Genomic DNA, 27,782 nt, shown 5'->3' with positions numbered 1-27,782 from the left:
GATGGGAGATAAAGCCACTGTGGAGCTTTTTGGAGCATCCTGAGGAGGTCTCATGAAACAGATATTTATTGGGGCCCTTCTTAAGCTAAGAGATGGTGCTGGTAAAAGTAGTCCCTTGAGGTTCTCAGGGCCATCAGGTGTGGTGAGCCCAGTGATTTTTCTTGCAGGTTAGGGAGAAAATAAGAGAGGAAGCAGGCCTGGCGGCTTGCATGCACAAAGCACTAGGAAACTCTCCCAGCAAGGAAGGAAGGGACCCAGGACTCAGGTTACTCTCCTGGTCCCCACAGCTTGGCTGTCAGCTCCAGGTGGGTATGGGCAAGTCACCTGGGTTGGGAGGCAGAAACAATGATGACTCCTAGGCTGCTTAGGCTTCCGGCTGGGCCCAGAGCTCCTGGGGGCTGGGAGCTGCCTGGGTGGAGCCCTCCTGAGGGGTGGGCCACTTTGCTGCTCTGACTCATGAGGTGAGTGGCTCTAGCATCACTGCCACTGTTGTGTGGGGACAGCTCCAGCTCCAAAGGCAGCATGGCTGCTTATCTTGCTGAGCTTCAGTTTTCATCTGTAAAAGGTTGAGAATAATGGCATCCACCTCACCATCACCACCATCAGAGCACTGCATGTAACTGTGTTACATGTCAGGCACCGTGCTGGGGATTTTAGATAATGAATTCTTAATCCTCACAACCACCCTTTGACACAGGCAGTATTTCCATTTTACTGATGAGGAAACTGAGGCTCAGAGAGATGGTTAAAAGGATTAAATGAGATAATCCATGTTATACACTTAACATGTGTGTCATGTAATAAGCTTTTGGTGAACATCAGTCATTATTATAATTACCTCAGAGGGAAATGGTAAAGTGCTAGGCCTAGTGTTGGTATTTGGTGATTAATCAGACACTGATACAGAGATGTCCGACCAGATTCGACCCTCCAAAAGCTCCCAGTCTGATGGCAGAGACAGTCACATACAAACCTCACTCTACCACTCTCACACACAGATGGTGTCAGCCCAGGGTGATGAGGGCAGGTCAGAGGGGGTTGGGGCAGTGTGTGCCTAGGAAGCCCCTGACCCAGCTAGATGTAGTGCCTGAACTGAAACCTGCAGGGCCAGTAGAAGTTTTGGCATATGTCAGGCCCTTAATAAATGTTGGTCAAATACAACAAAGATTTACCTGTAGCTAATGTAGCACAAAGCTTCAGAACCCCTCACTCGGCCCTTTCCAGGGCTCCCACAGGACCCTGGAAGTTGTATGTTGGTAAATTTGTATTTTTTTTTTTTTTTTAAAGAAGGCTTCCAATTGTAAGTTTCTGGATCTAACCCTGATTAGATGAATGAATAATAAGTAACAAGGGAGGAAGGTGTGTCCCAGGCAGAGGGAAGAGCGTGTACACGTGCCCAGAGACTTGAAAGGACATGATGTGTGATAGGGTGCCCCAGCCTCTTTACTGAGTCTCCTCTTCAAGCACATTGCTGGTCTTCTCACAAGCTTCACAAACTCCAGCTGACATCTGTGTGCCTTTGCCCACCTCCCTGCTTTCACCCATGCTGTTCTTCCATCTGGTACACCCTTTCCACGACTTTATTGTGTATAAACAATATAAACTTGAAGGCTCAACTCTGTGCCCACCTTCTCCAAGAAACCCTCACCCCACCCCTCCAGTCTATGGATGTCATTATAGTCTGCTTCTTGTATTTAGTTACCTTTTCTGTGCCTGTGCCTGAGAATCAGAGAGGTAGAATGATCCTTGAAAGTGAACATCTAGCCTCTGCTCACATATGGGCAGGATAAGAATTCACTACCTTTCCAGGAAGCCCGCCTAGATTTAACAGTAATCTCCTTAACCTCTCCCCTCTGCAGCAAGGCCCAATCTGCCTGGCTCTCCCTGAACCTAGTCTGAGCCATCTTCCTACTATGGCTGCTTCTACAGGCTCCTCCTGCTTCCTCTTGTGACATCCTGGAGCTAAGGGTTGATCAGGGGCCTGGAGTCCCTCCTCCTCCTGTCCCCTGCCTTTGTGAAGGGACAGTTCTAATGGCAGCCACGTGCTCTGATGAGTCATGGTTAAGAGCATCTGAGGCCTGGAAGTGGTGGCTGGTTAACTCTTCATGGGCCAGTGGCTCTTTCTGTCAGAAGGCCAGGTGGGCTTCAACCTTGGCCCCAGACATATACCTCAGGGCTAAGCACACAGCATTTGAGGAGTGTTATGCATGATCCCATATACGGGTTGGGGACCCAGAGGGGAGGGCACCAAGGGGGAAAAAAAGGCAAGAGTGTGTCCACCTTGGAGTCAGGAGGGCCAGGCTCCAATCACAACTAGCCACTTATTAGGTGAATTGACTTGAGCAAGTCACATAAACTCTGTGCCTCAACTTCTGTCTGTAAAATGGCAGCTAAGGGGACTATTTGAGAAGGCGAGTGTGAACTACCGACTAGTGAGTGTTAAACCACGCTATTTTCCATCTTCTTGTCCGCTGCCGCACGCACAGTCATGCAGCGGGCAAAAGGGAGTGCTAAAACCTAAGCCTGACTCCGGAGGCCGCGTGTTTCCTGGCGTGAATGCCCCCCACCAATGCAGTAGGATGACGAAGGGCTCAGGTGGGGGCCGCAGCGAGGCGGGAGCTGTGGGGGAGGGGGAGAGCGGCCGGGAGGTGGACCTCGGGCCTACGAACTTTCTGGCCACAGATAGGTGGGGCTGTGTGAGGCAGGAGCGAGCTCCGGCCCCTGGGGCTGCGCACGGAGGGCACACGGCATGGGCCCGGCGGACCTGGGGTGCCCGGGCCTCTCACCTGTGAGAGCTGAGGGCGGGGGTCGCATTCCGAGGCCGCCCCCCGCCCAGCCTCAGCGTCCAGTCGGCCACAGACGGGCGGCTGCCGTGGCCCCACTGCGCGGGCGGGCAGACCGAGGCCCGGCCCGGCCCCGCCGCCTTCCCCGCCCCCGGCGCGCCCCTCCCCGGCCGCCGCGTCTGCGGTTGGGCCGCACAGCGCCCGCCTTGGGGTTCCGGCGGCAGCACCTGGGCCGCGGCTGGCGTCCGGCGGGGGCGCGCTGCCTGCCCCCTTCCGCCATGAGCTCGGCCGGCGCAGCGGACGCCCTGCCGGCGGGGTAAGTGCGCGGTGGGGGCGGCCCCGGGGTGGGGTGGGTGGTTGGGGGACGGGCGCGGGGCCGGGCGTTCCCCCTGCCACCGGCCCACCGCCCGCACTGCGGCTTCCAGCCCCTCACCCCTGCCAGGCGTCGCGCCCGGCGTCCGGGAGCCGGGGAGTGGGAGAGGGCTGGGGACACTCGCGCGAGGAGAGTGGAGGCGCCGGGGACCCAGAGGCGATCACTCAGCTCTGGGTCCCAACTTTCGCACGAAGCTGGCTGTAGTAACGGCCACGTCAGAGCCGTCTCCCTCCCTTCGTGGCGTTTACACCTGTGGGTGGTCTCTGTTATTATCATCTCCGTTACAGATGAAGAAACTGAGGCATAACTCTTGGGTGACCTGCATCCCTTCACCCGGGAGGTGAAGGGTGTACCTGGGATTTGAACCCGGCTCTCTCTGATTCCAGAGCCCCCACCTGCATGCCATACTGTTTCATCTTCTAGGATATTTGAAGGAATTGAAAAGCTAAGATATGAATCAGCTGTGCCCACTGGGTGCAGCAGGAACTGGGGTAGTAAAGGTGGGTGTTGTCACTTTCAATATGGCTCTCCTGCTCATCCCCACCCCACTGAGGAACTGTGTAGAATCCCTGCACTGCCCCTGTTAGCAGTGATAGATGTTAGGTGCTGGGAGATGTGGAGCAGCTCTCCCCTTCCTGGGCCTGGGTAGGTAGGGGGCGTCTGCTGGAAGCCCTGACTGCTAGGAGGTTGCTGGGTGGAGATCTGGCTCAGGTGAGCTGGGAGGTGCCTGCCCTACCTGGAGCCTCACCACCAGGGACAATATTTACCAAGGGCCTCAGGACTAACACATGAACAGGAAGGTGAGGCTGGTGCCAGCTGCAGCTGCAGGCTCCATAGGGCCTGTGTGTGCATCCTGGGTGAAGGCTTAGAAGTTGGGTCACTGGGGGACACCCCCCCTCCCAGCCTGGGGGACGGTTGCCTGGTGAGTTTTGCCTTGACCATGTCTATTGTATGATTTTGGCCACGTTCTGTATCCTCCCTAGACTTCTGGTCCCTCCTTTGGAAAATACAGGGAGTCCAGGCCTGGCTGCTCTCTTCCTGCTCTGAGTTGAAGTCTGTAAATCTGGAGTCTGGTTAGGTCCCTTCTGCCCAGCCCTGACTAAGCACCACCCTACTGGGCCCAGAAAAGAAGCTTCCAGGAGAGAAGGCGGGCATGGAACAGGGTACCTATCAAAGAATCCTGAACTCCCAGGCTAGAAGCCACATTCATCCTCTTCCTTGCACACTTATATCCCTGCCTGAGTCCACTCTACAACTCCAGGCTCCTCTGGCCCCTCCGTGGGCCTCCAGGGCAGCAAGCTCAGTCTCCTAGCACTAGTGGATCTTCCTCATACTGAACCATACCTGCCTCCACTGCATGCTTTCCAGGTCCCAATCTTCTTTGAGGCCACACAGGTCTGTCTGCCCCTGTCCCTGGTCAGTGCCATCTTGGTGGGGTCTGAGCAGAGCGGAGGCAAAGCAGTTCCACCTACACCATAGACACTCATTTAGTCACTCAACAAACACTCCTGAGGCCTGCTCTGGGCCCAACCCAGTATATGAGGGTCAGTGGTAAACAAACTGAACTTTAAATCTCCACTACTTCAGAAGTTATGAAATATTTTTAAGCCTTCAGAAAAATAAAACAAATAATAAAATGAACTCCATGCCCTTGTCATCCAACTTTTTAAATGTTAACATCATGCCCATTTATTTCATATTCTTCTTGTTAAGAAATAAATTATACCAGAGACTGTTGAAGACCCTGTGGACCATCCCCTCTTCCTTCTCCCACCATCCTGAATTTTGGTTTTGTTACTTCCATTTTTTTATTTTTTTTTTTATTTTTTTTTATTTATTTTTTTTTTTCAACGTTTATTTATTTTTGGGACAGAGAGAGACAGAGCATGAACGGGGGAGGGGCAGAGAGAGAGGGAGACACAGAATCGGAAACAGGCTCCAGGCCCTGAGCCATCAGCCCAGAGCCTGACGCGGGGCTCGAACTCACGGACCGCGAGATCGTGACCTGGCTGAAGTCGGACGCTTAACCGACTGCGCCACCCAGGAGCCCCTCCATTTTTTTATTTTTAAAAAATGTTTTATATTTGAGTATAGTTGACACGCTGTGTTACATTAGTTTCAGGTGTACAGCATAGTGATTCAACTCTATATTATGTTGTGCTCACCACAAGTGTAGCTACCATTTGTCACCCTACAACACTGTTACAGTATTATTGGTTTTGTCATTCTATGTTTTTATTCTTTTGCTGAGTGTGTGTAAATCTAAAAAAAATGTAGCCTGTTCTGACTTTAAAATTTTTATATAAATACAGCATGAATCATTCTACAGCTTGCTTTTTCTCACTCAGCTTCAGGTTTCTGAGATGTAGCCTTCTTGATCCTTGCAGCTCTGGTCCCCGCTTTCCCTGATGTATGGCATACCACCCGATGTAGAGTTCCCCATTTATTTATCGGCCTTCTTTATGGACATTCAGGTAGTTCCCAGCATCTTGCTATTCAAACAGTTAATATTCTTATAGGGTTGTCCTTTGTACACATGTGAGTTATCTTTTCGGTTGTCCCACAGGAGTGGAATTGCTGGGTTATAGGATATGGACATTCAGTATTTTGAAGTTATTTGGTTTCATTATAAAAGTAGTGCTGCTGCAGAGGTGCCTGGGTGGCTCAGTCAGTTAAGTGCTCGACTCTTGGTTACGGCTTGGGTTATGATCTCCCAGTTCGTGAGATGGAGTCCTGTGTTGGGCTTTTGCTGACAGCATGGAGCCTGCTTGGGATTTTTCTCTCCCTCTCTCTCTACCTCTCCCCCTCTCTCTACCTCTCCCCTGTTTGCTATCTCTCTCTCTCTCTCTCTCTCTGTCTCAAAAGTAAATAAATAGACATTAAAAAAAATAATAAAAGTAATGTTGCTCCAGACATGATGGAAATACATAACCGTAGAAAAAAAGTAACAACAGCTAACATTTCCTGAATACTTCTTATTGTGCTTTACATTGTCTTAGTTGTTCTTCTCAACAACACTGGGAGGTGGGTACTGCCACTCTCATTTTATTGATGAGAAAACTGAGGCTTATAGAGGTTAAAGAACCTTCCTAACTCTTTCCAACAAGTAACTGCTGAGCTATAGTTTGAGACCAGGGTTATCCACTTTCAATACTCTTGAAGGCCACGCTGTACTAGGCCACGTCACATCCCTCCATGCCACATCATGCTCAATTTTATTCACAGCTAAGGGGACTCTCTGGAAGGAGAGTCACAATCATATATGCAATTTGGGAAGGTCACTTTGGGGGGCACCTGGGTGGCTCAGTCGGTTGAGCATCTGACTCTTGATTTCAGCCCAGGTCATGATCCCACAGTGGTGGGATTGAGGCCTGGGCCCTGTGTCAGGCTTTGCGCTAAGCATGGAGCTTGCTTGAGATTCTCTCTCTCTCTCTCTCTCTCTCTCTCTCTCTCCCTCCCTCTCCCTCTCTCCCTCCCTCCATCTGTCCCTTTCCTCTGGCTCCCCACCCAGCTTGTGCTCTCTAAAAAAATTTAAAAGAAGAAAGGTCACTTTGGAAGCGATAGGTCCCCATGCACAGATCATCCCCCTGCTCCCCTCAGCCACAGTTCCCCTTGAATGGTGAAGCAGGGAGGAAAAGCCAGCTGTGGTTCCATTCTGCTCCCTAAGTGACTTCCTTGCACTGCCTCTACTGCCCCCGTGGGGAATGAGAGGTTCCTCTGCTCCATCCATCTCTGCCCATCAGATGTCAGGGTAGCAGCTTCCAGGCAGACTAAAGTGGGGAGGGGGAGGCAAAGGGAGAATGGGGTGGGGTGCCTGGGTGCCTCAGTCGGTTAAGTGTCTGACTTCGGCTCAGGTCATGATCTCACGATCTGTGAGTTTGAGCCCCGCGTTGGGCTCTGTGCTGACAGCTCAGAGCCTGGAGCCTGCTTCAGATTTTGTGTCTCCCTCTCTCTCTGCCCCTCCCCTGCTCAAGCTATGTCTCTCTCTGTCTCAAAAATAAGTAAATAGGGGCGCCTGGGTGGCTCAGTCGGTTAGGCGTCCGACTTCAGCTCAGGTCACGATCTCACGGTCCGTGGGTTCGAGCCCCGCGTCGGGCTCTGGGCTGATGATGGCCCAGAGCCTGGAGCCTGCTTCCGATTCTGTGTCTCCCTCTCTCTCTGACCCTCCCCCGTTCATGCGCTGCCTCTCTCTGTCTCAAAAATAAATAAACGTTAAAAAAAAAAAAATTAAAAAAAAAAAATAAGTAAATAAAAAATTAAAAAAAATTTTTTTTTAAAAATCTGCTAAAAAAAGGGAGAATGGGATGACTTCAGGCTGTCTGACACCCCTTCCCCTACTCCACCTCCCTTCTCACTCCGGCCTCAAACCTCCCTCCCCTGTGATGCCAAAGCTCCTGGCATCGGTTACCAACCCTGCTCTATGCTCCATCTAGCTCAGCGCCCCCCTCCCTACCTCCATGCCTCAGGTTCTCCAAGGCACAGTGGAAAGGCCACCATCAACCCCTCAGAAGCTCAGTAATGTGTTAATCTGGCCTGGCAAGGTGACTTGGAGCATAGAGGTCTTGAAGACATGGGGACAGCCTGCAGAGAAGTGGGAACCTCAGTCACAGCCAGGGGAAGAAAAATGTTTTTGGCCAGTTTGCTTTTATGGAAAGCATTTCTGCCTTCTCCTAGGTTCCTGGGTGGAGGAGACTAGGCCCCTGCCCTCACTGTCTTTATCTCCTTATCTGTCAAATGCAGATAAGCGTGCCTGCCTCTGGGCTGGTGGGAGGATTGAGAACTTGGAGTGATATTCTCAGTGGTGGTGAATTAATGCAGTCATTAAGTCAAATGGGGTCCGTGTCCCCAGCCTTCCTGAGCTCCCCCAGCCAGCCAGGACACCCCTGCCTCACCCCTCCAGAGGAGGCTTTCTAGAGCCTGTCTTGCCACCTTGCCCCTATAGCTTGTGCTTCCTTGTCATTGTGGTATCATGACTCTAGCTCCTTGCTCGGCTTTTTCCCTTTCATGGACTTCTTTCTCCGTCTTGTCCTCAGTTCAGTGCCATCTTTTCCAGAAAGCTTCTGTTCAGTGCTCCCCTTCCACTTCTGGGCGTCCTTAGCCTTCAGTGATTCCCATGATGCAGCCTTGATGATTCTGGCTGTCAATGCCTCTGTCTGCCTCTGTCTCTCTGCTAGACCGTGAAGTCTTCAAGGGCAGGGCCAGGGCTGGGCCAGAACCAGAGATTAGAGGGTATTTGTGGGAGAAAAGGAAAGCGAAAATCAGCCCCAGGGCCACCCCAAAGCAGCTCCCAGTCTGGAGAGTCACCTCAGAATCACCTCACTACGGTTCAGCAGAAGAGGCGCTAGGGTTGCCAAGGGAGGGAATTCACCTCTGTGCTCTATGTCCATCTGTCTATGCATCTTTCTCTCCATGTGGACCAAGCAGGCAGAACCTCTTTCTTTTTTAAAATTTTTTTAATGTTTATTTATTTATTTTTGAGAGCAGAGAGAGAGAGAGAGACAGAGCATGAGCGGGGGAGGGGCAGAGAGAGAGGGAGACACAGAATCCAAAGCAGGCTCCAGGCTTCGAGCTGTCAGCACAGAGCCTGACATGGGGCTCGAACTCATGAACTGCAAGATCATGCCCTGAGCTGAAGTCGGGTGCTTAATGGACTGAGCCACCCGGGTGCCCCCAGAACCTCTTTCTTGATGGGAGGTGGATGTGGTGGTGGTAGTGGTGGTGGTGTTTCTACAGAAATGGGAGGTAGGCTCTTGGCTCTGGAATTGTTTAGAGATAGTCATAAGCCAGGACAACAGACTTGTCTTCCTGGGGCTGAGCTGAAGGGCACTGGCTCAGGCAGAAACTTGTTTAGGACCCATGCTTGGGCATGTGATCTTGGCCTAGTCACCTCTCCTCGGTGCCTCATCTACCATGGGGATAATAATCCTACTTCACAGGCTTTGTGAAGACTCAAGGAGAGAATGCCAATTAAACACCCAGGGCAGTAAGTGCTCACAGAATGGGCAGACTGAACACCAGTCACTAGGCTAAGCCCTGGGCACAAAGGAAGACACTGTGCCCTTCTCATGAAGAGAGGGGCAGGGGCTGTTTCTGATGGGGCTTTTTTGGCCATGGAAAGAAACTTGGTCTTTACGTAAGAGAATGGGAAGCCAGTGAAGGATTTCAAGTTCAGAAGTGACATGGTCAGATTCAGGTTTTAAAAAGAGAACTTTGGCTGTTATGAGAGGGATGGGTTAGAGGCAATAATGCTTCCAATATTCTCCCTTATAAAAACTACCTAGAGGCTGGATGGGTTACTGCAAACATGCTTTAAAATACATTCCTGAGTTTCCACAAAGTAACAAATCTTCTCAAGCCAAGAATAAAAAGCTAAAATCATGCTGATAAATGAGATGAAGCCTTAGCAATGTGAAGATATTTATAAACTCCAGAAATCTAAAACCTGGAGGACTTTGTTTTTGTTTTAGTTTTTAATTAAAAAAAAAAAATTAACGTGTATTTCTTTTGAGAGAGGAAGATACAGGGCACGAGTGGGGAGGGGCAGAGAGAGAGGGAGACACAGAATACAAAGCAGGCTCCAGGCTCTGAGCTGTTAGCACAGAGCCAGATGCGGGGCTTGAACTCCTGGACTGCGAGATCATGACCTGAGCTGAAGTTGGTAGAGCCTGGAGTTTTAATGACCATTCAAGGGATGGGCCAGCCCAGTGATAGTGTGAGGAGTTGAAACTTGTCCCCCTTATACCACCACATGAATCTGGGACCTCCAAAGAGCTATCCCCCCAGCAAATAGGAATATTGACCAGAAAGAGGTAGACACCCTTTCATAAAGGGGGACGACAGGTCTAGTGGAGAAAAAAGGCTCCCTAGAAACTTATAAATTTTAATCTGCCCTCACACAAATTTTGGGTTTGAAAACCTATTCCTTTTGTGGTCCTAGAAATACTAACCTAAAAAAGTAACTTAAGTATCATAGGATGGGAGCAGCCCAGGGAATCTGGCCAAAGTAAATGAAAATCCTCTCTGGAGGAATAGATCCTTCTCCTAAGATCCTTTTGGGATCAGCCAAATAGGAACTCATGGTTAAATTACAAAACACACAAGGAAACAAGTCATTGTGAGTAGTAGACACCAAAAGCAAGAAACAACAGAATTTCTAAAGATGCTAGAATTATGAGATCTAGAACATAAATGTTTTTAAAACATGTAAAGGAGTCAAGATGGACTTGAAATAATAAGCAGGGAGCAAAATACTGCCCAAAACGACCAAGCAGATTTGAAAAGGAAGCAAATGGAATTTCTGGAAATGTAAAATATAATCATTGAAATTAAAAACTCAGTAGACAGGAAAAATAGCAAATCACACATGCCTTATAGAGAATTAGTGAAATGAAAGATCTGAAGAAATCACCCAGACTGTAACAGATTCAAAGAGATTGCAAAGAAGAGAGTTGAGAGACCTGAAATACTGAGCAGAACGATTTAACGGAGAGAGAACAGGGGCAGGAGGAGTGAGAGTGGAAGGGCCAGTCTTCCATCAGCCCTGGGTGAAGGTGCTGGTGGCCTTCACTGGGCACAGAAGGGGCTGGGCTAAGAGATTTTCCAGAGGCGGAACTGATAGGGCTTAGTGATGGGGTAGACGTATCAAGGCTGACTGTCAGATTTCTGGCTTGAGAAACTGGGTAGAGGGATGTCATTTATTAAGATGGCAAAGACTGGGGGAGAACAGGCTTGAGAGAATGAACAAGAGTTCAATTTTGAACAAGGTACATGTTTCAATTTGCCAGGAAGATCTGCTGCTGCATCAGAGAGGAAGAGACATTAGAACTGGGAAAGTTATGTGTAGATGTTTACCAGGTGGAAAGGGACTCTCTTAACTAACTTTGGGGGGAAAGGATCTCCTTTCAGTGAGGTCATCAAGGCCCCTTTTGGAACCTTCTCTCACTCAGAAGAGACTCCTTGAAAAGAGACATCCTCAAGATAGGACTCTGGGGATTTCATAGTTTAATCTCTCATTTTTCAGTTGGGGAAGCCGAGACCCAGACAGCTCAGGGATTTGTTCCAGCCTGAGACTCTTCATTCAATCAGTTTTCATTCACTTAACAGATACTTATCAAAAGCCCACTTTGTACCAGATGCTAGATTCTGGGGATACAGCACTGAACAGAAGAAGGAATCCTGCCCTCAGGAAGCTTATTTTTAGTGGAGGGAGACAGACAAAATAAAATAAAATAAAAAAGAAAGAAAGAAAGAAATATATATGTGTATGTCAGAGAGTGATAAAAGCTATAGAGAAATGTAAGCGCTGGAAGAGGGTCAGGTACAGGGAAGGTGGCCTTTGAGAGGCCTGCACACCACAGCCCATTGTGACAGTGTCTCTGGAGTTCTAGAGTGCAGGCTCAAGATGAGCAGGAGAAGTCCTGGAGAAGGAGGAAGAGGAAAAGGACTGAAGTGGGATTTAGAGGGTGGGCTGTGCCCCCCTGGGGGGCGGGGCAGAAAAGCCTGATGGGTCAGAAGGGCCATAAAGACTCCCTTTAACCTTGTGAAGGGTAAGATAAATTTGTTCCTGAGGCTTCCTTGCTCTCCATCCTCTGCTCCTCCCCAAACTCCTCCACCAGATCTCAGATGACACCCCCATTCTTTTCTCCCACCTTTAGGAACACTTAGAAGTATGTCCAAATTGTCTTTGTGTCTTTGTGTCTCCTCCCCTGGAGGAGCTTTTGACAGGCATCCAAGGCTGGCAGGGAGGTTGCATTGGCCCTGTGGGGCTTTGTTCTAGCCTGGACAGGGGTTGAGGGCTCTTGGTCACTTCTGTGTCTCTCCCAGCAGGACTCCTGTGAGCAGCCTCCATGAGGCCCTGGACCAGTGTATGACTGCCCTGGACCTCTTCCTCACCAACCAGTTCTCAGAAGCACTCAGCTACCTCAAGCCCAGGTGAGGCTTAAGCCCAGATTGGGGGTGGGGGCGGGTGTGTGTGTGTGCACACACATGTGCACATACACGGGAGCCTACGTGTAGTGTCTGGTCATGGAGAACCAGAGGTCTTATGTAAGAGGAACCCGATGTAACTGAATCTCTTCAGCCTTCTGGGTCACCATGACCCCTGGGAGTCCCACAAAAATAGGGGCTCGGGCTCCCCATTCTATAGCCCTGAGCAGCCCAGTCCTCCCCAAGGTCACTGTGACTTCCTTACTTTTGGGTTCTTATGGCCTTTCCCAGTTTGATTGCTTGTTCCCACTGAATCCACTCAGGGTTTTTCCCCTGTCAGCTGTAACACAGCCACTTTTCTTCATTTTTCCCCAGAGTACCAAAGATTTGAGTTGCTTTTACTCAAGTCTTTTAGCCATTTCTTCTAGTGTTTGCTGCCTTATTTCTAAATAATATGCTTATATTGCTCTTTATCACTTTTTTCTACTTTTTAAAAACATTAAGAATTTATACTCCATAAAATTCTTTTTTTCCTTTCGTTTTTAATTTTTTTACCTTTTACTTTTAAACATTTATTGGTAGACAAGAATTTAGCTTTCTTACACCCCTGCTCTACCTCCCTTCCCCTTCCCTCATCCTTTCTCTTATCTTTACATTACAGTGTCTGGAAAAATTTATAGTATTTACATTATTATAATTAGGTAACTAATGCTCATCACAGAGATGAGTCATACATTGTAAGATTACATTTCTTTTTTGGAGTTAATTGTCTTTCTTTTTAAGATTTTTTTTTTATTTTTAAATAATCTCTACACCCTATGTGGGGCTCAAACTCACAACCCTGAGATCAAGAGTCATATGCTCCACTGGCTGAGACATTCAGGTACCCCTGCCTTGTCTTTTCATTGGCCTAATTTACTGTACATTTATCCTGAACTCTTTATAACGTTTTTCCTGGAAACCTGTCCCCTGGAGGATAGTTGTGTCTACTGGCCATCTCCCAGCCATCTCCTGGAACTTCTCTCTTATTTACTTCTTTACTTCTCTCTTGTTTCTTTGACCTGGCTTTTTCTCTGGTACCCTCCCTCATTTTATCAGAGCATATGCTTTAGAAACTTCCTAGGAAGGAGTTACATGAATGTAATTCTCCCCCCTCAGAATTTTGAAGGCATTGCATCCCTGTTTTCTAGCATCTACTATAGCCACAGGAACCCTAATTTTTTCTAACTTTGCACGTGATCATTTTTCCTTCCCCAGAAATGTTTAGAATCGTCTCTTTTATCCTTGCAAATCTGAAATTTCATGATAATATGCTGAAATGTAGGTATTTTTAAAAATAATTTGGAGACTGCCTTTTGGTTCTAGGACATTGTCTAGCACAACCCCTCCATGTTCTGTCTCCCTTTCTCAGGCTTTCTTTAAGTCAAACATTGGACTTCCTGGGCTAGTCCTCTTCTAAGCCTCCTACCTTCTGCTCAGTTTTGCATTTCTTTCTCTCTTTGTTTTCTCTTAGTTTGGGGGTGATTTCCTCAACCTTATCATTAAATCCTTCTATTGAGTTAGAAGAGATCCTTCTATTTTCTTTTTTTCTGAGATCATATGATTAATTTCCTCAGACTCATTGTTTTCTGAATGTTCTTTTTTTCCCTACCACATCTTATTCTTGGTTTCTGGGTGCATTCTGTTCTTTATATCTATATTTGGAGTATGAGAGTCCTTAGGACAGGGCCTGGCATATAGTGAGCACTCTAGTAAGTATTTGTTGTTATTTTTATCACAGAATATGTTTCTCTTTTAAATGCTTTATTATTTTCCTGTATAATCTCCATTTTTTCCAGGTTCCCTTTTTCTATGTAATGGGAGAATCTTCTGGTGGGGCTTTCCTCAAATGCCTGATGGTCCCTGACTGTCTGGTCATATTTAAGAGCCAGTTCTTAGCCTTGTAATTGGTGGGATTGGCTTTTGGATATTGGGGGAGGTGGGCAAGGAAGGTGGCAGGGAGGAGGGACAGGTAATGACCAGAAGGGAAGCACCTGGCTCCTTGACCTTGTAATTGCTGGGATTGGCTTTTGGATGACCTGGCCCCAGATGTCAGCTTCTCCAGAGAAGCTGTTCCGCAGCCTGGTCAGAGTACCCCTGGCTGCCTGAATTCTGGGATTAGGGTAGGGGTGAGGGACCTGGGGGCTAATCATGTGTGCTGCCTAGTTGCCTAACGCCTTCTTTTCAGCTCTAGGTTGTGGTTGTCCTCTGCCACATCTGGTTCCCTCAAGTTCTGAGGGAAGGCAAATGCTGACTCGGGGACTGCTTCCCCTGAGTTCACAAGCCTGACCTGTTCAATTTCTGTAGACTTGACTGACCCATTGTTGTCCTGTTTGGAGTTAATGGCCCAGTTTCTGGGGGCAGTGGGGATTCCAGCATGTGATGATCATGAGTCTTATAATGATCCCTCCGCAGCAGTCCCCGCACCTCATCCCCACCCTCTGAGGGGATCTGGGCTTGAGGTGGGGTGGGGGTTGGGTCTGCAGCAAGAGTGTGGCCACAGTCTGAGGCAGGCCAAGCTCTGTCTTGCTCCATCCCTGAACATCTAGGTTCCCCTCCCAGTATTTTGGAAGACTCCCCAGCTCCACTTCCCTTCTGGTCATTACCTGTCCCTAAGCAGGCTCTTCCCTGCCACCTTCCTTGCCGACCTTCCCCCACATGTTCTGCACCCCCTCTCCACAGCCACTGCATGTTGAGGGGCTGCCTCATCCTCCCTCACCTCAGTAGGGCATTCATTCCCTCACCTCAGGAGTCCTACACCTCAGGCCCTACAATTCAGGCCTCAGAGAGGAAATGCTTGCCCTGAAGGAGGCACCATGGAGAAAACCAGTTTTTCCATGAGGGTATCTTTTAACTTCACACTTAAGGTAGTGAAGCTACTCTTTATCTTAGCTCTTGTCCCATTCCAGAAAAGAATCTTTTCTTTCTTTTTCAGTTTAAGAGTGTTGTTCCCAAACAGTAGATGTTATTAACACACTTCTCACCCACACCCACCTTGTGACAACCAAAACATGTTTTGAGAAATTTGGCAGATGCTAGAGGTTGGGATGGAGGCTTGGAGTGAGGAGGACAGGAAAAATACCTCCCCATCTTTATTAAGAACCACTGGTCTAGGGAAATAATTTTTTTTTAATAATTGATTTATTTTGAGAGAGCCAGTCAGGGAGGGGAAGAGAGAGAGGGAGAGAACCCTAGGTAGGCTCCACACTGTCAGCACAGAGCCCGACGGGGGCTTAAACTCATGAAACATGAGATCATGACCTGAGCCAAAACCAAGAGTTGGACACAACCGACTGAGCCACCCAGGCGCCCCTAGGGGAAATAATTCTTGCTAAAAAATGACCTTTCCTCTCCATTTGTAGCCATTGAAGCTTCAAAAAATGTTGGGGTCCAGTTTCATTCACTGTTCCTCATTGTGCATGCAGTGTCTCATTTAATTGTTATTCATACTTTGCCCTCAGAGAGTAATGGGCTCATCAGACTCCAGCCCCACCACCACTCCTCCCCAGCCTGGGCATTTGTTTTCTGTGTTTGTCACTTCTTTGAGTAGCTTTATTTTACTTTGCCTTTGGTAGAGGAGGGAAGAGCTGGAGGCCCCAAGGCTTAGCTGATCTCCACATGGCCAAGGAGTCCCCAGGTCCCAACGCTGTGCTCTTCTGATGGCTCTTCCAGTGCCCTCTCCAGTTTGACAGCTGGTCTGGGCCCAGAAAGTGGGACCCCAATGGGCATCATGTCCCAGATTTGGGTTTAGCTCAGAGGTGAGGGACTCTTATTTTCAGGGGTCAGGATTTTGTAAGCAAACAAGAACTTTGGATTATAAACTAAACTTGGGGTGTCTGAGGTTTGGGGAGTTGTCCTACCTCTGTACAGGCATACCACATTGAAATTATGCCAATTAATAATCCTACAATGGCCTCTGAGTATTCAAGTAAGAGGAAGAGTTGCATGTCCCTTCTTTAAATCAAAAGCTAGAAATGACTAGGCTTAGTAAGGAAGATGTGTTGAAAGCCAGGACAGATCAAAAGGTAGGCCTCTTGCACCAAACAGCCACGTTATGAAAGCAAAGGAAAAGTTCTTGAATGAAATTAAAAGTGCTCTTTAGTGAATATACAGAATGATAACAAAGTGATTGCTGACCACATTGCTGATATGGAGAAAGTCTGAGTGGTCTGGATAGAAGATCAAATCAGCCACAACCTTCCCTTAAGCCAAAACCTAATCCAAAGTAAGGCCCTAACTCTCTTCAGTTCTGTGAAGGCTGAGAGAGGTGAGGAAGCTGCAGAAGAAAAGTTGGAAGCTAGCAGAGGTGGGTTTGTGAGGTTTAAGGAAAGAAGCTGTCTCCATGACATGAAAGTGCAAGGTGAAGTGACAGGATGTAGAAGCTGCAGTGGGTCACCCAGGAGCTCTACTGAGACCATTAATGAAGGTGGCTACACTAAACAACAGATTTTCAGTGTAGATGGGACAGCCTTATACTGGAAGAAGATGCCATCTGGGACTTTCATAGCTAGAGAGGAGAAGTCAGGACCTGGCTTCAAAGGACAGGCTGGCTCTTGTAAGGGGCTAATGCAGCTGGTGACTCTAAGTTGAAGCTAGTGCTCCTTCACCATTCTGAAAATCCTAGGGCCCTTAGGAATTACGCTAAATCTAGTTTTCCTGTGCTCTTTAAATTGAAGAACAAAGCCTAGATGACAGATATCTGTTTCCAACATGGTTTACTGAATATTTTATCCCCATTGTTGAGACCTGCTCAGAAAAATAAGATTTCTTTCAAAATACTACTGATCATTTACAATGCACCTCATCACCCAAGAGTTCTGATGGAGATGTACAATGAGATTAATGTTGTTTTCATGCCTGCTAACTCAGTATCCATTCTGTGGCCCATGGTTCAAGGAGTCATTTCAACTTCCAGGTCTCACCACATAAGAAATCTATTTCATAAGGCTAGAGCTGCCATAGGTAGTGATTCCTCCGATGGATCTTGGCAAAGTAAGTTGTAAACCTCTAGAAAGGATTCACCATGCTAGATGCCATTAAGAACTTTGTGATTCATGAGAAGAGGTCAAAATATCAACATGAGCAGGAGTTTGAAAGAAGTTGATTCCAACCCTCATGGGTGACTTTGGGGGGTTTAAGACTTGAGGGGAGGAAGTTAACTGCAGATGTGGCAGAAAGAGCAAGAGAACTTGAATTAGAAGTGGAGCCTGAAGATGTGATTGAGGTGCTGCAATCTCATGATAAAACGTGAACGGATGAGGAGTTGCATCTTGTGGATGAGCAAAGAAAGATCTTGATTTCTTGAGATTGAATCTATTCCTGGTAAAGATTGTTGAAATTACAACAAAGGATTTAGAATATTGCATAAACTTAGTTGATAAAACAGCAGCAGGGTTTGAGAAGATTGACTCCAATTTTGAAAGAAGTTCTGCTGTGGGTAAAATGCTATCAAACAGCATCACATGTGCAGAGAAATTGTGAAATTGTGAAATCAAGCGTCCACCAGTACAGCAAAACTTCATTGTCGTCTTTTTTTTTAATGTTTTAATTATTTTTTTTTTTTTTGAGAGAGACAGAGTATGAGTGGGGGAGGGACAGAGACAGGGAGACATAGAATCTGAAGCAGGCTCCAGGTTTGGAGCTGTCAGCACAGAGTCCAGTGCGGAGATCAAACCCATGAACCATGAGATCATGACCTGAGCTGAAGTCAGATGCTTAATTGACTGAGCCACCCAGGCACCCCGTGTCTTATTTAAAGAAATTGCCACAGCCAACCCATCCTTCTGCAACCACCACCCTCATCAGTCAGAAGCAATGAACATCAGGGCAAGATCCTTCACCAGCAAAACTATTACAGCTCAATGAAATGTTAATAATGATTAACATTTTTTTAGCAGTAAAGTATTTTTTATTTATTTTTTAATTTTTGAGAGAGCGGGGAAGGGGCAGAGATAGAAGGGGAAGAGAGGATCTGAAGCGGGCTTTGTGCTGACAGCAGAGAGCCCGACATGGGGCTCGAACTCATGAACTGTGAGATCATGACCTGAGCTGAAGCTGGACACTTAACTGACTGAGCCACCCAATAACCCAGCAATAAAGTATTTTTTAATTAAGTTTTGTATTTTTTTTAGACATAATGCTGTTACATACTTAATTAAACTTTTATGTGCACAGGGAAACAAAAAAATTCATTTGACTTGCTTCACTTTATTGCAGTGGTCTGGAACCAAACCTTCAGTACCTTCCATGTATGCCTGTACCACAAGTCCCAGTCCAGAATGCAGTTGAGGGCCTTCCAGTGGTAGGCTGGGGAAGAGACAGGATTCCTAGCTGCAGGTGCATATTGGGCACTCGGCCTCAGACTAGAAATTCCACTTTGCCTGCCAGCTGCCCATGTGGGGCTGCCCCTCCTTCTGGACCCAGTATTAGACTGGGTGCTTAGGGCTAAGTCCCAGGTCTCACTGGTGTGGAGAGAGGAAGAGAGGGGCAGGGGCTTGAGAACTCAAGAGGCCTGGGGTGGGAGGGGATTATCTGGAGGGGTGGGTCTGGGTACTGCCAGGGAAACATCTGCTGAAGGAGAGAGTTTCTCTCTAGGGCAGTGACCCTTGACCCTGGCAGACTCACATTTATTGAGCATCAGTGATGTGGCTCTGGCCTGGGTGTCCTATTTAAGCAACCCAGAGCCCTGGGAGAGAATGATTATTGTATCCATTTTACAGAGGAGAAACTTGAGGCTCAGAGAGTTTATAAGATTCACCAGGATCACACAACTGGTAACTGGCAAAGCCAAGATTCCAGCCTGTGTCTCAGGGACCCTGAAGCCTGAGTTCTGTCCCCACTTCAGGCTGTGGCCTCTTTTCCACAAGCCACTGCCTTCAGATTAAGGAGTTCTAGCAAAGACCTGGGACAGCTGCCAGGGCTGGTGAGGGGTGGGCCAGCCTTTGGTTTCCTTTAAAAACCTTTGGCTTCCCAGGATAATATTACCTGGGCAGAGAGGTCACCCAGAATTTACACTTAATTTACAAAGAGTTTTTAATTTTACAGTTTTATGAATGAGAAAGGTATGAAAAGGGGTGAAGTCATGTGATTTTACAATAGAACAGTCATCTCTTTCCCCTGAAGTTCCCAGCATAAGCCTGGCACTGAGGAGTTTTGTAAATAATTAATGAGGGGATGTGTAGGGAAGGGAGTGAAAACTGCTGTAGCTCCTACCATTTGACGAGCAAGAGTGATCCCCCGCCAATCCCATAGGGACCTGGGCAGGCCAGAATTATTGTCCCCATTTTGCAGAAGTATAAATCAAGGCTGAGACACGTTATAACTTCCCCAAGTGCAGAGGGGAACTGGCATTTTTCTTGTCCCTCCCTTCCTGCTTTTCTTTCCATGTGTTAGACTAAAAGCCCCTGCCATATGCTTTTCTGTTGAGAGGTCTGGGCTGTGAAGAAGCAAGATGGCAGGAGGAGAAGGCTTCCTGAGGCTACTCACAAAGGGCCTGTGGCGCTGGTACTGAGGACAGAGATGAGTTCCATACAAGCTCTGTCCTTGAGGTGCCCACAGTTCAGTCTGAGGAGAGAGCTAAGCCTCTGCTGATACAAATTCAGTATGACCTGTGCTTCATTATAGACACATGAGCCCCGAGAAGGGAGCCTTGGATGCCCAGTGGCCTTGGAGGCAGTTGAGAGCCTTGATAGATGAGTCAGGGAGGGCAGGTCATGGGGCAGAAACAGAAGTGACAAGAGGGCTGGGCTGGAGAGGTGGGCAGAACCTGTGTTGTGTGGAGCCTTGGGCCCAGGCATTATATCACGGGACATGAAAGCCATGGGAGAACTTAACCAGAAAGCCACATGGTCAGATGATGCGATGGGGAAGGGCAGGAGGGGGTGAGGCCAATAAGGCCCAGGGAATAAGGACAGGGCAAGCGCAGGGGGCAGGGTGGGGAAGGGGAGCTTGAGGATAGAAGGGACTTGGGCTCTGCTCTAGGAGGTGTGGCAGAAGGTGAGAGGCAGGCCCTGGGCACTGGGCATATGGTCTCAGGCCAACAGGTTGCTGAAGTCCTACTTTAGTCCACACAACTTCTTGCTGCTGCCATTCCTACAGAATGGATGAGGAACAGGCTCAGAGTTGGAAAGTCACTTGGTGCCACTAGCAGGAAGGAGAGGGGCTGGGATCTGAGGCCTTTTGAGCAGCAATGGGAGGGTCAGACCTTGGGAGAGTCTCTTCCGCTCTCTGAATCTCTGTTTCCCTGCCACGCTGGGTGGGTAGTTTATGGCGGTGATCGGCATAGGCCAGCTACCTCTGGAGGTCTGGGGGTTGGCGCTCTCATGTCCCTTCTCTCTGGCAGAACCAAGGAGAGCATGTACCACTCGCTGACATATGCCACCATCCTGGAGATGCAGGCCATGATGACTTTTGACCCTCAGGACATCCTGCTTGCTGGCAACATGATGAAGGAGGCGCAGACGCTGTGTCAGAGGTCCGGGCCATGGGGCGGGCAGGGACGAGGGGTCATGAGGTCTGTCCTTCTGTCTTCTTGGCCTATCCCAGTGCCTAAATGCCACTATTAATGCTGCTCCTTTTGGCTAAGAGGATGTGTCCCCAAGCGCTGGGAGCTGTCCCTGTCAGCTCTGCCTCAGGAGTCTTATGATCTGAGCCAGTCTCTAAGCAGTTTCCAGGGGCCAGGCCTGATTTTAAGGAGATGAATTCTGGCTCTGTCAAGTGATAACTCTTTGATCTTGGGCAAGTCTCTCTCTGGACTCAACTTTCTTCATATGTAAAATAGGTATGAAGGTAGGGCTGTTGTGGAAACTGAATGAAGACACGGGTCACAGGGCCTGGTGCATAATTGGTATTCAGTACACATAAACCGCTTGAGTGAATGAATGAACAAATGGACCCTCAGTGTTTATGCACAGCTGGAATCGTCTTTCACTAGGCACACCCCTGGGCCAGGCCCTGTGCTGGGTGGGCACTGGCCACCTCTGACACCTGAACTGCCTGGTCAGGGGCTGTAGGGTTCTTGTCAGAGGAGCAGGAAAGGCTTCCTGGAGGAGGTTATGCCGAAGCTGCTTCCCGAAAGGTTGACTGGAAACTGGCCAGGGCAGAGGAAGGAGGGGAGGGGGCTCCAAGAAGGGGTAACAACAGAAGCAAGAGTATGAGAAAGCCTGGACTTGGGAGAGTTGCCAGTTCAGTGTGTGTGGAGTCCATGGGAAGGGTGGGAGATGCATCTGAGCCCACCTGGGCCCCTGGCTCACCCTCACTGAATGACTTGAGGCCCCTTTTTCTTCTTCAGGCACCGGAAGAAGTCCTCTGTAACAGATTCCTTTAGCAACCTGGTGCATCGCCCCACTATGGACCAATTCACGGAAGGTGTGGCATCTCAATGTCCTCTCAACCCCGCTGACCCCAGGCAGCCCTGTCCCCAGCCCAGGAATGGGTGGGAAAAGGGGCAGTTAATCTCCCAGTTTCACAGAGTGGGCTGGGCCCTTTTGAGAAGTTGCTCTCAGGTGAGCTGGGGAGTAGGGGAGGCTCACTTACCTGATGGCATTACCTGCTGAGGACCTGGAAGCTGGGGAGAGAAAATGCCATCACGAGGTCATTAGCTTTGCTTTTCAGGCTAGGGTGGGCTTAGAATTGTGTGCCTGGTTAGGTTTACTGGCCTGATGATCATAGTGATCACAAGTGCCCTGGAGGGGAATATGGTTTTGGAGCCTGCACTGGGGTCAGATAGCTGAAGGCAGTGGGAGAGATGGTCTAGGCTGCCAGAGCCTGTGTGCAGCGACCCCATGCAGCAGTCGCGGAAGCAGCAGCAGCCAGCTGGAGCAAGGTAGGGCTCTTCAGTGCAGGAGCAAATGGTGTTCTCTAGCCTCAAGAGCCCTTGAAGTTTTTAACACAAGACAATGAACCTGACAAGGCCATTCCTCCTTCTTGCCTTCCATAGCTCCCTGATACCCACAGGGCCAAATCTGCACCCCCCTCCCTTGTATAAGGCCCTTTGCAGTCAGACCTCTGCCCCTCATCTTTACCTGTCCCCTAAGTCTCTCCCTACCTTAACCCCATTTCAACCTTCTGTGGCTTGGCTGTCCCCAAACATCAGAGTTTTTTGGTTCTCCCAGGCCTCTGCCTAGAAAGCTCTTCTTGCCTCACCTTTCCATTCCTTTTCAATTCAAATGTCCTTTCTTCTGGAAGTCTCTCCTGACTCCCTGGGCTGTGTGAGTTCTCCTTCCCTTACTCCTACAGCCTGTGGGCTTCCCTGGATTATGATCTTCTTTGTTTATCCATTCAACCTAGCACCTTCTCCTTGCCTGGCACTGTGATGCGTGGAGAACAAGAGAACAAAGCCTAGGGCCCTATGTTGACATTCTGGATGGTGGGATGGGAGAACCAGGTGGAAGGCAAGTGCAAGGAGTGACAAAATTCTAGACAGTGCTGAGAGCTGTGAAGGAACCAGACCACCTCCCAGAGTGGGGAGGATTTGGCCTGTGCTGCCTGCTGAGAGTCCCAGGAGGCCTCAGGGCTGGTTTTCTCCCCGCAGAGGAAATCCATGCTGAAGTCTGCTATGCAGAGTGCCTGCTGCAGAGAGCAGCTCTGACCTTTCTACAGGTAGGAACCCTCTTCTTGTACAAGCAGCCTGGGGATTTCAGAAGATCAGTCACCAACTCCAAGCCAGGGGGTCTATAAGCAGCCACAGTCCGCCTCCTTATGGTTTGGGAGAAGACTGAGGCTCAGTCACCCCAACACTCCCAACCCTAGCCAGGCTCAGTGGCAGAGGTGATGGGCTTTACCCCCTCCACAGTCAGCACACATGTTTCCGTCCACTACTAGGATGTGCTTCCACCTCACGACTGCTGTTTTCCTGCTGAGGGTCACGTGGGGTGACCAGCATTAGCACAAAGCCTGCTTTGTACTTGATTCATTCAACAAACAAGTTTGAATGAATCAAACTTGATTCTACGACATACCAGGCTTTATGTATATATTATACGTATGTAGTTTTTACATACCTTATACACATTGCATGTTGTTTTTACATAAATGTACATATATTGTTAAATCTTCACCACAGGCTTGTAAAGGGGAGGATTAGAGGGGAGTAGCCACTTTCACAGAGTCACGTGATTAGCAAATGGCAGAGCTGGGATTTGAATACAGGTCTGGTTGACTTGGAGCCTGTGCTCCTCACCACACAGTGGTAATTATGAGAACCATCACTTCATGATTTCACCAGAAAATCTGGGTTATAACATAACAATCATCATGTAAATACGTGTGTTGGGGTAGACAGGCACATAAGAATTTTATTGGGGTACTGTTTACTTTTGTTAGCTGTCCTCCCTTTTTTTACCTCACATAATTAGAATTAGATAATCCTAATTCTTCATTAGGATCACTGTTAATAATTGCATTGTGTATGGCCTTTTTTATTCTATTATTACACATAATAAACACCCATGAATTCCCCCACCCAATTAGAGAACAGAATACTGCTGGCGAGTCTTCTACCCACCCTGTCCCCTGCTTCCTTCATGGGGAAACCATTGGCTAGAGTTTTATTATCCCCCAACCTATTTTTTAAAAAACAGTTTTCTCAGGTTCCTATTCATGTGTGAGGAGCATACTGTTACATTTTAGTTAGCTTCAAGCTTCTTAAGGCCTCAAGCTGTGTGGGACTTGCTTTCTTTACCCAACCTTATGTAGTTGTATAATATTCCCTTCTATGGGTATAGCAGTTTGTTCATTCAGTCTCCTGCTGAAGGGCATTGGGGTTGTTTTGGTTCTGTACTCTGTGAAGAGTAGTGCAGTGAACATTCTTGAAGGTAACTCCTGTAGCCCGTGTTTGTTCGTTTCTCTAGGGCATACTCATGTACTCCCAGGAGTGGAACTACAAGTGGGCTGTAGGTATTAGTGCTTTAAATTACAAATGTGACAAATAGATGCTTGTTGTAGAAAACACATATAGTCCAAAACTGAGCGTCCTTCTTGCTCTCCCACAACTCCTCTACCTGGAGGAGGCACTGTTAACCACCGGGAGTGCCTCCTCCAGGCCCTGGACATTTTGGAGGTCTTGTTTGGCAAGCAGATCCTCATCTCAAGTCCCAGGGGTTACAGAGGACTGGATTGGCTAACCTTTGAGTGCCGCCCAGAACCCCTCATAGAGCTGGGCCCACGGTGGGGCAGGCCGGGCCCAGAGCCTTGTATGATCCCTCTCAAGCCTGTGGCTACCCACCCAGCCTGACTCTTAGCGTCTCTCCCTCCTGCAGGATGAGAACATGGTGAGCTTCATCAAGGGCGGCATCAAAGTTCGAAACAGCTACCAGACCTACAAGTGAGTGGGGCTGGTCTGGGGGACCCTGGGGCCACAGCATCTACTACCCTGTGCCTCTTAGGCTGCTTTGTGGGAGGTAGCACTGGCTGGATGCTGGATGCCTAGAATGCCATGTGACCTCAGGCAGATTTCTGCACCCTCGGGACCTCAGTTTTCCAGAATATTATTTACGTGGTTTCCTGGGTATATCTGTTCATTTGGTTCCCCTGAGTCTATGCCTGACCCTGGGGAAAATAAGACAGATTCTGCACAAATAGCTTGATGAGGTAGAGGCTAGGAGACAGACACAGGAACAGTAATTTTGAGAACAGCAGCAGAACCCCTGTGTATCCACTAAGGCCCAATCCAAATGCCACCTTCCCCATGAAGCCTTCCTTGGACCCCTCTAGTACACAGGGATGGTGTCCACACACACAGCCTCCCCAAGCTGGGAGCTCCCTGAGGGCCAGATCATTTCCATGCCATCTCAGCACTGGGCCAAGCACAGGCTTTGTCTAGGGATGAAAGAAATAAGACTCAGTCCAGAACACTTCTACTCAACATGGCACCACAATTCTTGTTTCTAATTCTAAAATTAAAAAAAAAAAAAAAAGCTTTGAAAGCCCAGTTTCTTCCCCCAAGTTTGGCATTAAAACTCACTTTCTATTAAAAGTTGAATTGACTTGAGACTACTTATCATCTTTATTTTCTCCATCTAATGTGACTGTTTCCCTGGAGAGAGATTGTGAGTGTGATTTCAAGGTACCACTGGGATATAACACACCATGTGGTATATGGACACTGCATGGCCTTGTGGGTCTGTGCTGGAATTGTGCTCTGCCCCCTCCAGTCTCTTCAGCTACCAAAGCGATGTTTCCAAAGCACAAACCTTGTCAGGTCACCCCCTTACCAGTTCCCGACACAACTCTTGCTTTTAGGATAAAGTCCCGACTCATTCCGGGAGCTCCTCCTAGCCCTCCTAGCAACAGCTTCCACCCCACTCTGCCTCAAACATTTGTGCCTTCCCTCAGTTTTTCAGACATGCTGGGCTCATTCCTACTTCAGGGATTTTGGACATGCTTGTATCTCTGCTAGGAACACTCTTTCTGTGCCAGGCTAACCATCCCATCCCTAGGGTTTCAGCTCAAGTGTCGGCTTCTCAGGAAAACCTTCCCTGAACCCCAGACTGGGTAAAACCCCAGGAGTCTTCTCCTTTGAAGCCCCCCTCCACCCCCACAGTGACTTGATGGTGGGGGCGGGGGGGGGGGGATCTGTTCCCTAGAGTGGGAGAGTTGTGACGGCAGCCACTTGGTGGCTTTGCTTCTAGCTATCATCCAGTGCCTGACTCAGGGAGCCCTCAATCAGTGTTTGATGATTGAAAGGCTTCAAGATGCTCATGGCCTGGGAAAGAGGCAGACACATCTTTAAAGCTTCTGTCCTGCCCAAGACAGGCTGGGATATGGACTCTGTGCAACTGATGACCAGGAAAAAGAAGGGTGGATTTCAACCAAGAGACCCCAGGTAGACTTCCTGAAGGAGGGGGTGTTATAGTTAGCCCAGTGGCTCTTCACTGGGACATTTGGCAATATTCAGAGACATTTTGGTTGTGACAACCTGGGGGGAGGTTGCGTCTGGCATCTCGTGGGTGGAGGCCAAGGATGCTGCCAAACATCCTATGATATACAGATAGCCCCCTCCTTACCTGAAGAAAGAATTTATCCAGCCTAAAATGTCAGTAGTGCCAAAGTTGAGAAATTGTTCTAGACAGAATGAAGAGCATGTGAAAATGCTTAGATGCTGGACAAGGCAAGTGTGCTGGGGCTGATAAAGCTGACGCTCAGGGGCAAGGACTATGTTATTAGGCAGATGGGGTCAGAAATTTCTTGAATGTCAGCTCTCTGATTGTCAGAACTGTTATCAGTCTACCACCAGGGAGTTCTGAGATCAGCTGGGAGTGGGGGACAACCTTAGTCCCAGCTGGAATGGGACCTAGCCGCTGTTATGTGGCTGAAAAGGACTTTGCCTGTCTCCACAGGGAGCTGGACAGCCTCGTGCAGTCCTCACAATACTGTAAGGGAGAGAACCACAGGCATTTTGAAGGAGGGGTGAAGCTCGGCGTGGGAGCCTTCAACCTGGTGAGTGGGAATTCACCTTTACATGGTCTCTGCTGGCCTACCATGCTGGGCGCTGAGCTGATCCTAGGACCTAGTGATAAAGCAGACGCATTGCCAATGTCATGGGGAGCTCAGAGCTGGGATGGAGGTGGGGTGGAGGTGCTTCAGAGTCTCTCTGTGCATTTCTTCCCAAGTCAAGTTGAAAGCTTGAAATGCACCATGGTGGCAGTATTTATAGGACCAGAAAAAGACAAACACAATAAATCAGGGCCTTTTCCATCCTGGAGAGCTGGTGGTTAAACATTGACCAGTAGTGGGGAGGGAGACAGGTCTGGAAGCAGCAGGCAACCTGCAGGGACAGAGCCAAGACCCCTTCCTGGAGGAGCTGGGGAAGGTTTCAAGGAGCGAGGAGTATCTGAGCTGGATCTTGAAGGATCTATAGGTGGGGAAGGGCATCCTAGGCAGAAGAAATGTGAGAGAGGCTCTGAGCCTACTCCTGAGAGGAGGAGCTGCTCATTGAAAATTTAGACTCTTGGCCCTGGGTGTCCACAGACCTGTCTAGAAGTGTGTGTGGCAGGGGATGGCTCTCTCCCCTCTAGGCAAAGCCTGTTCCAAGAGCAGGCCTTGGGTGGTGGGGTGTCCCTGCCCCACTCTGGGTTCCAGTTTCCTTGTATGTAAAATGAGAACGGGGATCTCGGCCCAAGTGCTGAGAAGTACAAACGGCAGAGTTCATTGGATGCTTTAGCAAGTTACAGCTGGACTGTCCTGGGTTTAAGAACTGGCTTCCCCTCTGATGAGCTGTGGGGCCTTAGACATGTCACTTATCCATGCCTCTATTTTTCCATCTGTCAAAAGGGGCAGTAATCTTTCTTTGCAGGACTGTTCTGAGGATCAAATGCAATGATGGAGCCCTGGTGCAGAGCAGGGATTCTTTGTAACAACAATAATGGCTAACTATTATGTGCAGGCTCCATTATATGCTTTACATATATTAATTTGATCCATCTTCACAGGACCCCAAGGAGGTAGGGGGCATTATTCCCAGATGAGGAAACTGAGTCATAGAGGGGATATGTAGCTAGCCCAGGGTGACCCAGTGGGCATGGTGAGATTAGGATTTAGACACAGTCTGCTTCTAATTGTCACACTGTAGTGCTTCTCTATCTAGGGAAGTTGGCTTTATGGGAAACCTGGGGCTTTCTTGTGGGCATTCTGGAGATAGGTTCTACTCCCCCAGGATTACCCCC

The 27,782-nt window shown here is 48.6% G+C and overlaps 1 protein-coding gene across 16 annotated transcripts in view; it reads left to right on the top strand.

The window, feature by feature from the left end:
- The window catches only part of TTC39A (tetratricopeptide repeat domain 39A), a 55,493-nt gene that overhangs the window by 10,421 nt on the left and 17,290 nt on the right, over positions 1-27,782 (top strand). For 2 of the 16 annotated variants that reach the window (XM_045477329.1, XM_045477338.1), the window contains exons 1-7: positions 2,669-3,099; positions 11,980-12,087; positions 20,462-20,593; positions 21,410-21,486; positions 22,652-22,719; positions 24,378-24,442; positions 26,457-26,556. In XM_045477329.1, the coding sequence (XP_045333285.1) occupies positions 2,750-3,099; positions 11,980-12,087; positions 20,462-20,593; positions 21,410-21,486; positions 22,652-22,719; positions 24,378-24,442; positions 26,457-26,556 (900 nt within the window). In that variant the 5' untranslated portion in view covers positions 2,669-2,749. The other 14 variants (XM_045477330.1, XM_045477323.1, XM_045477333.1 and 11 more) reach the window with 13 other exon arrangements.

This window comes from Leopardus geoffroyi, chromosome C1 (assembly GCF_018350155.1).
Source record: "Leopardus geoffroyi isolate Oge1 chromosome C1, O.geoffroyi_Oge1_pat1.0, whole genome shotgun sequence".
Lineage (NCBI taxonomy): Eukaryota > Metazoa > Chordata > Mammalia > Carnivora > Felidae > Leopardus > Leopardus geoffroyi.
This window is presented reverse-complemented; position numbering and strand designations above follow the sequence as displayed.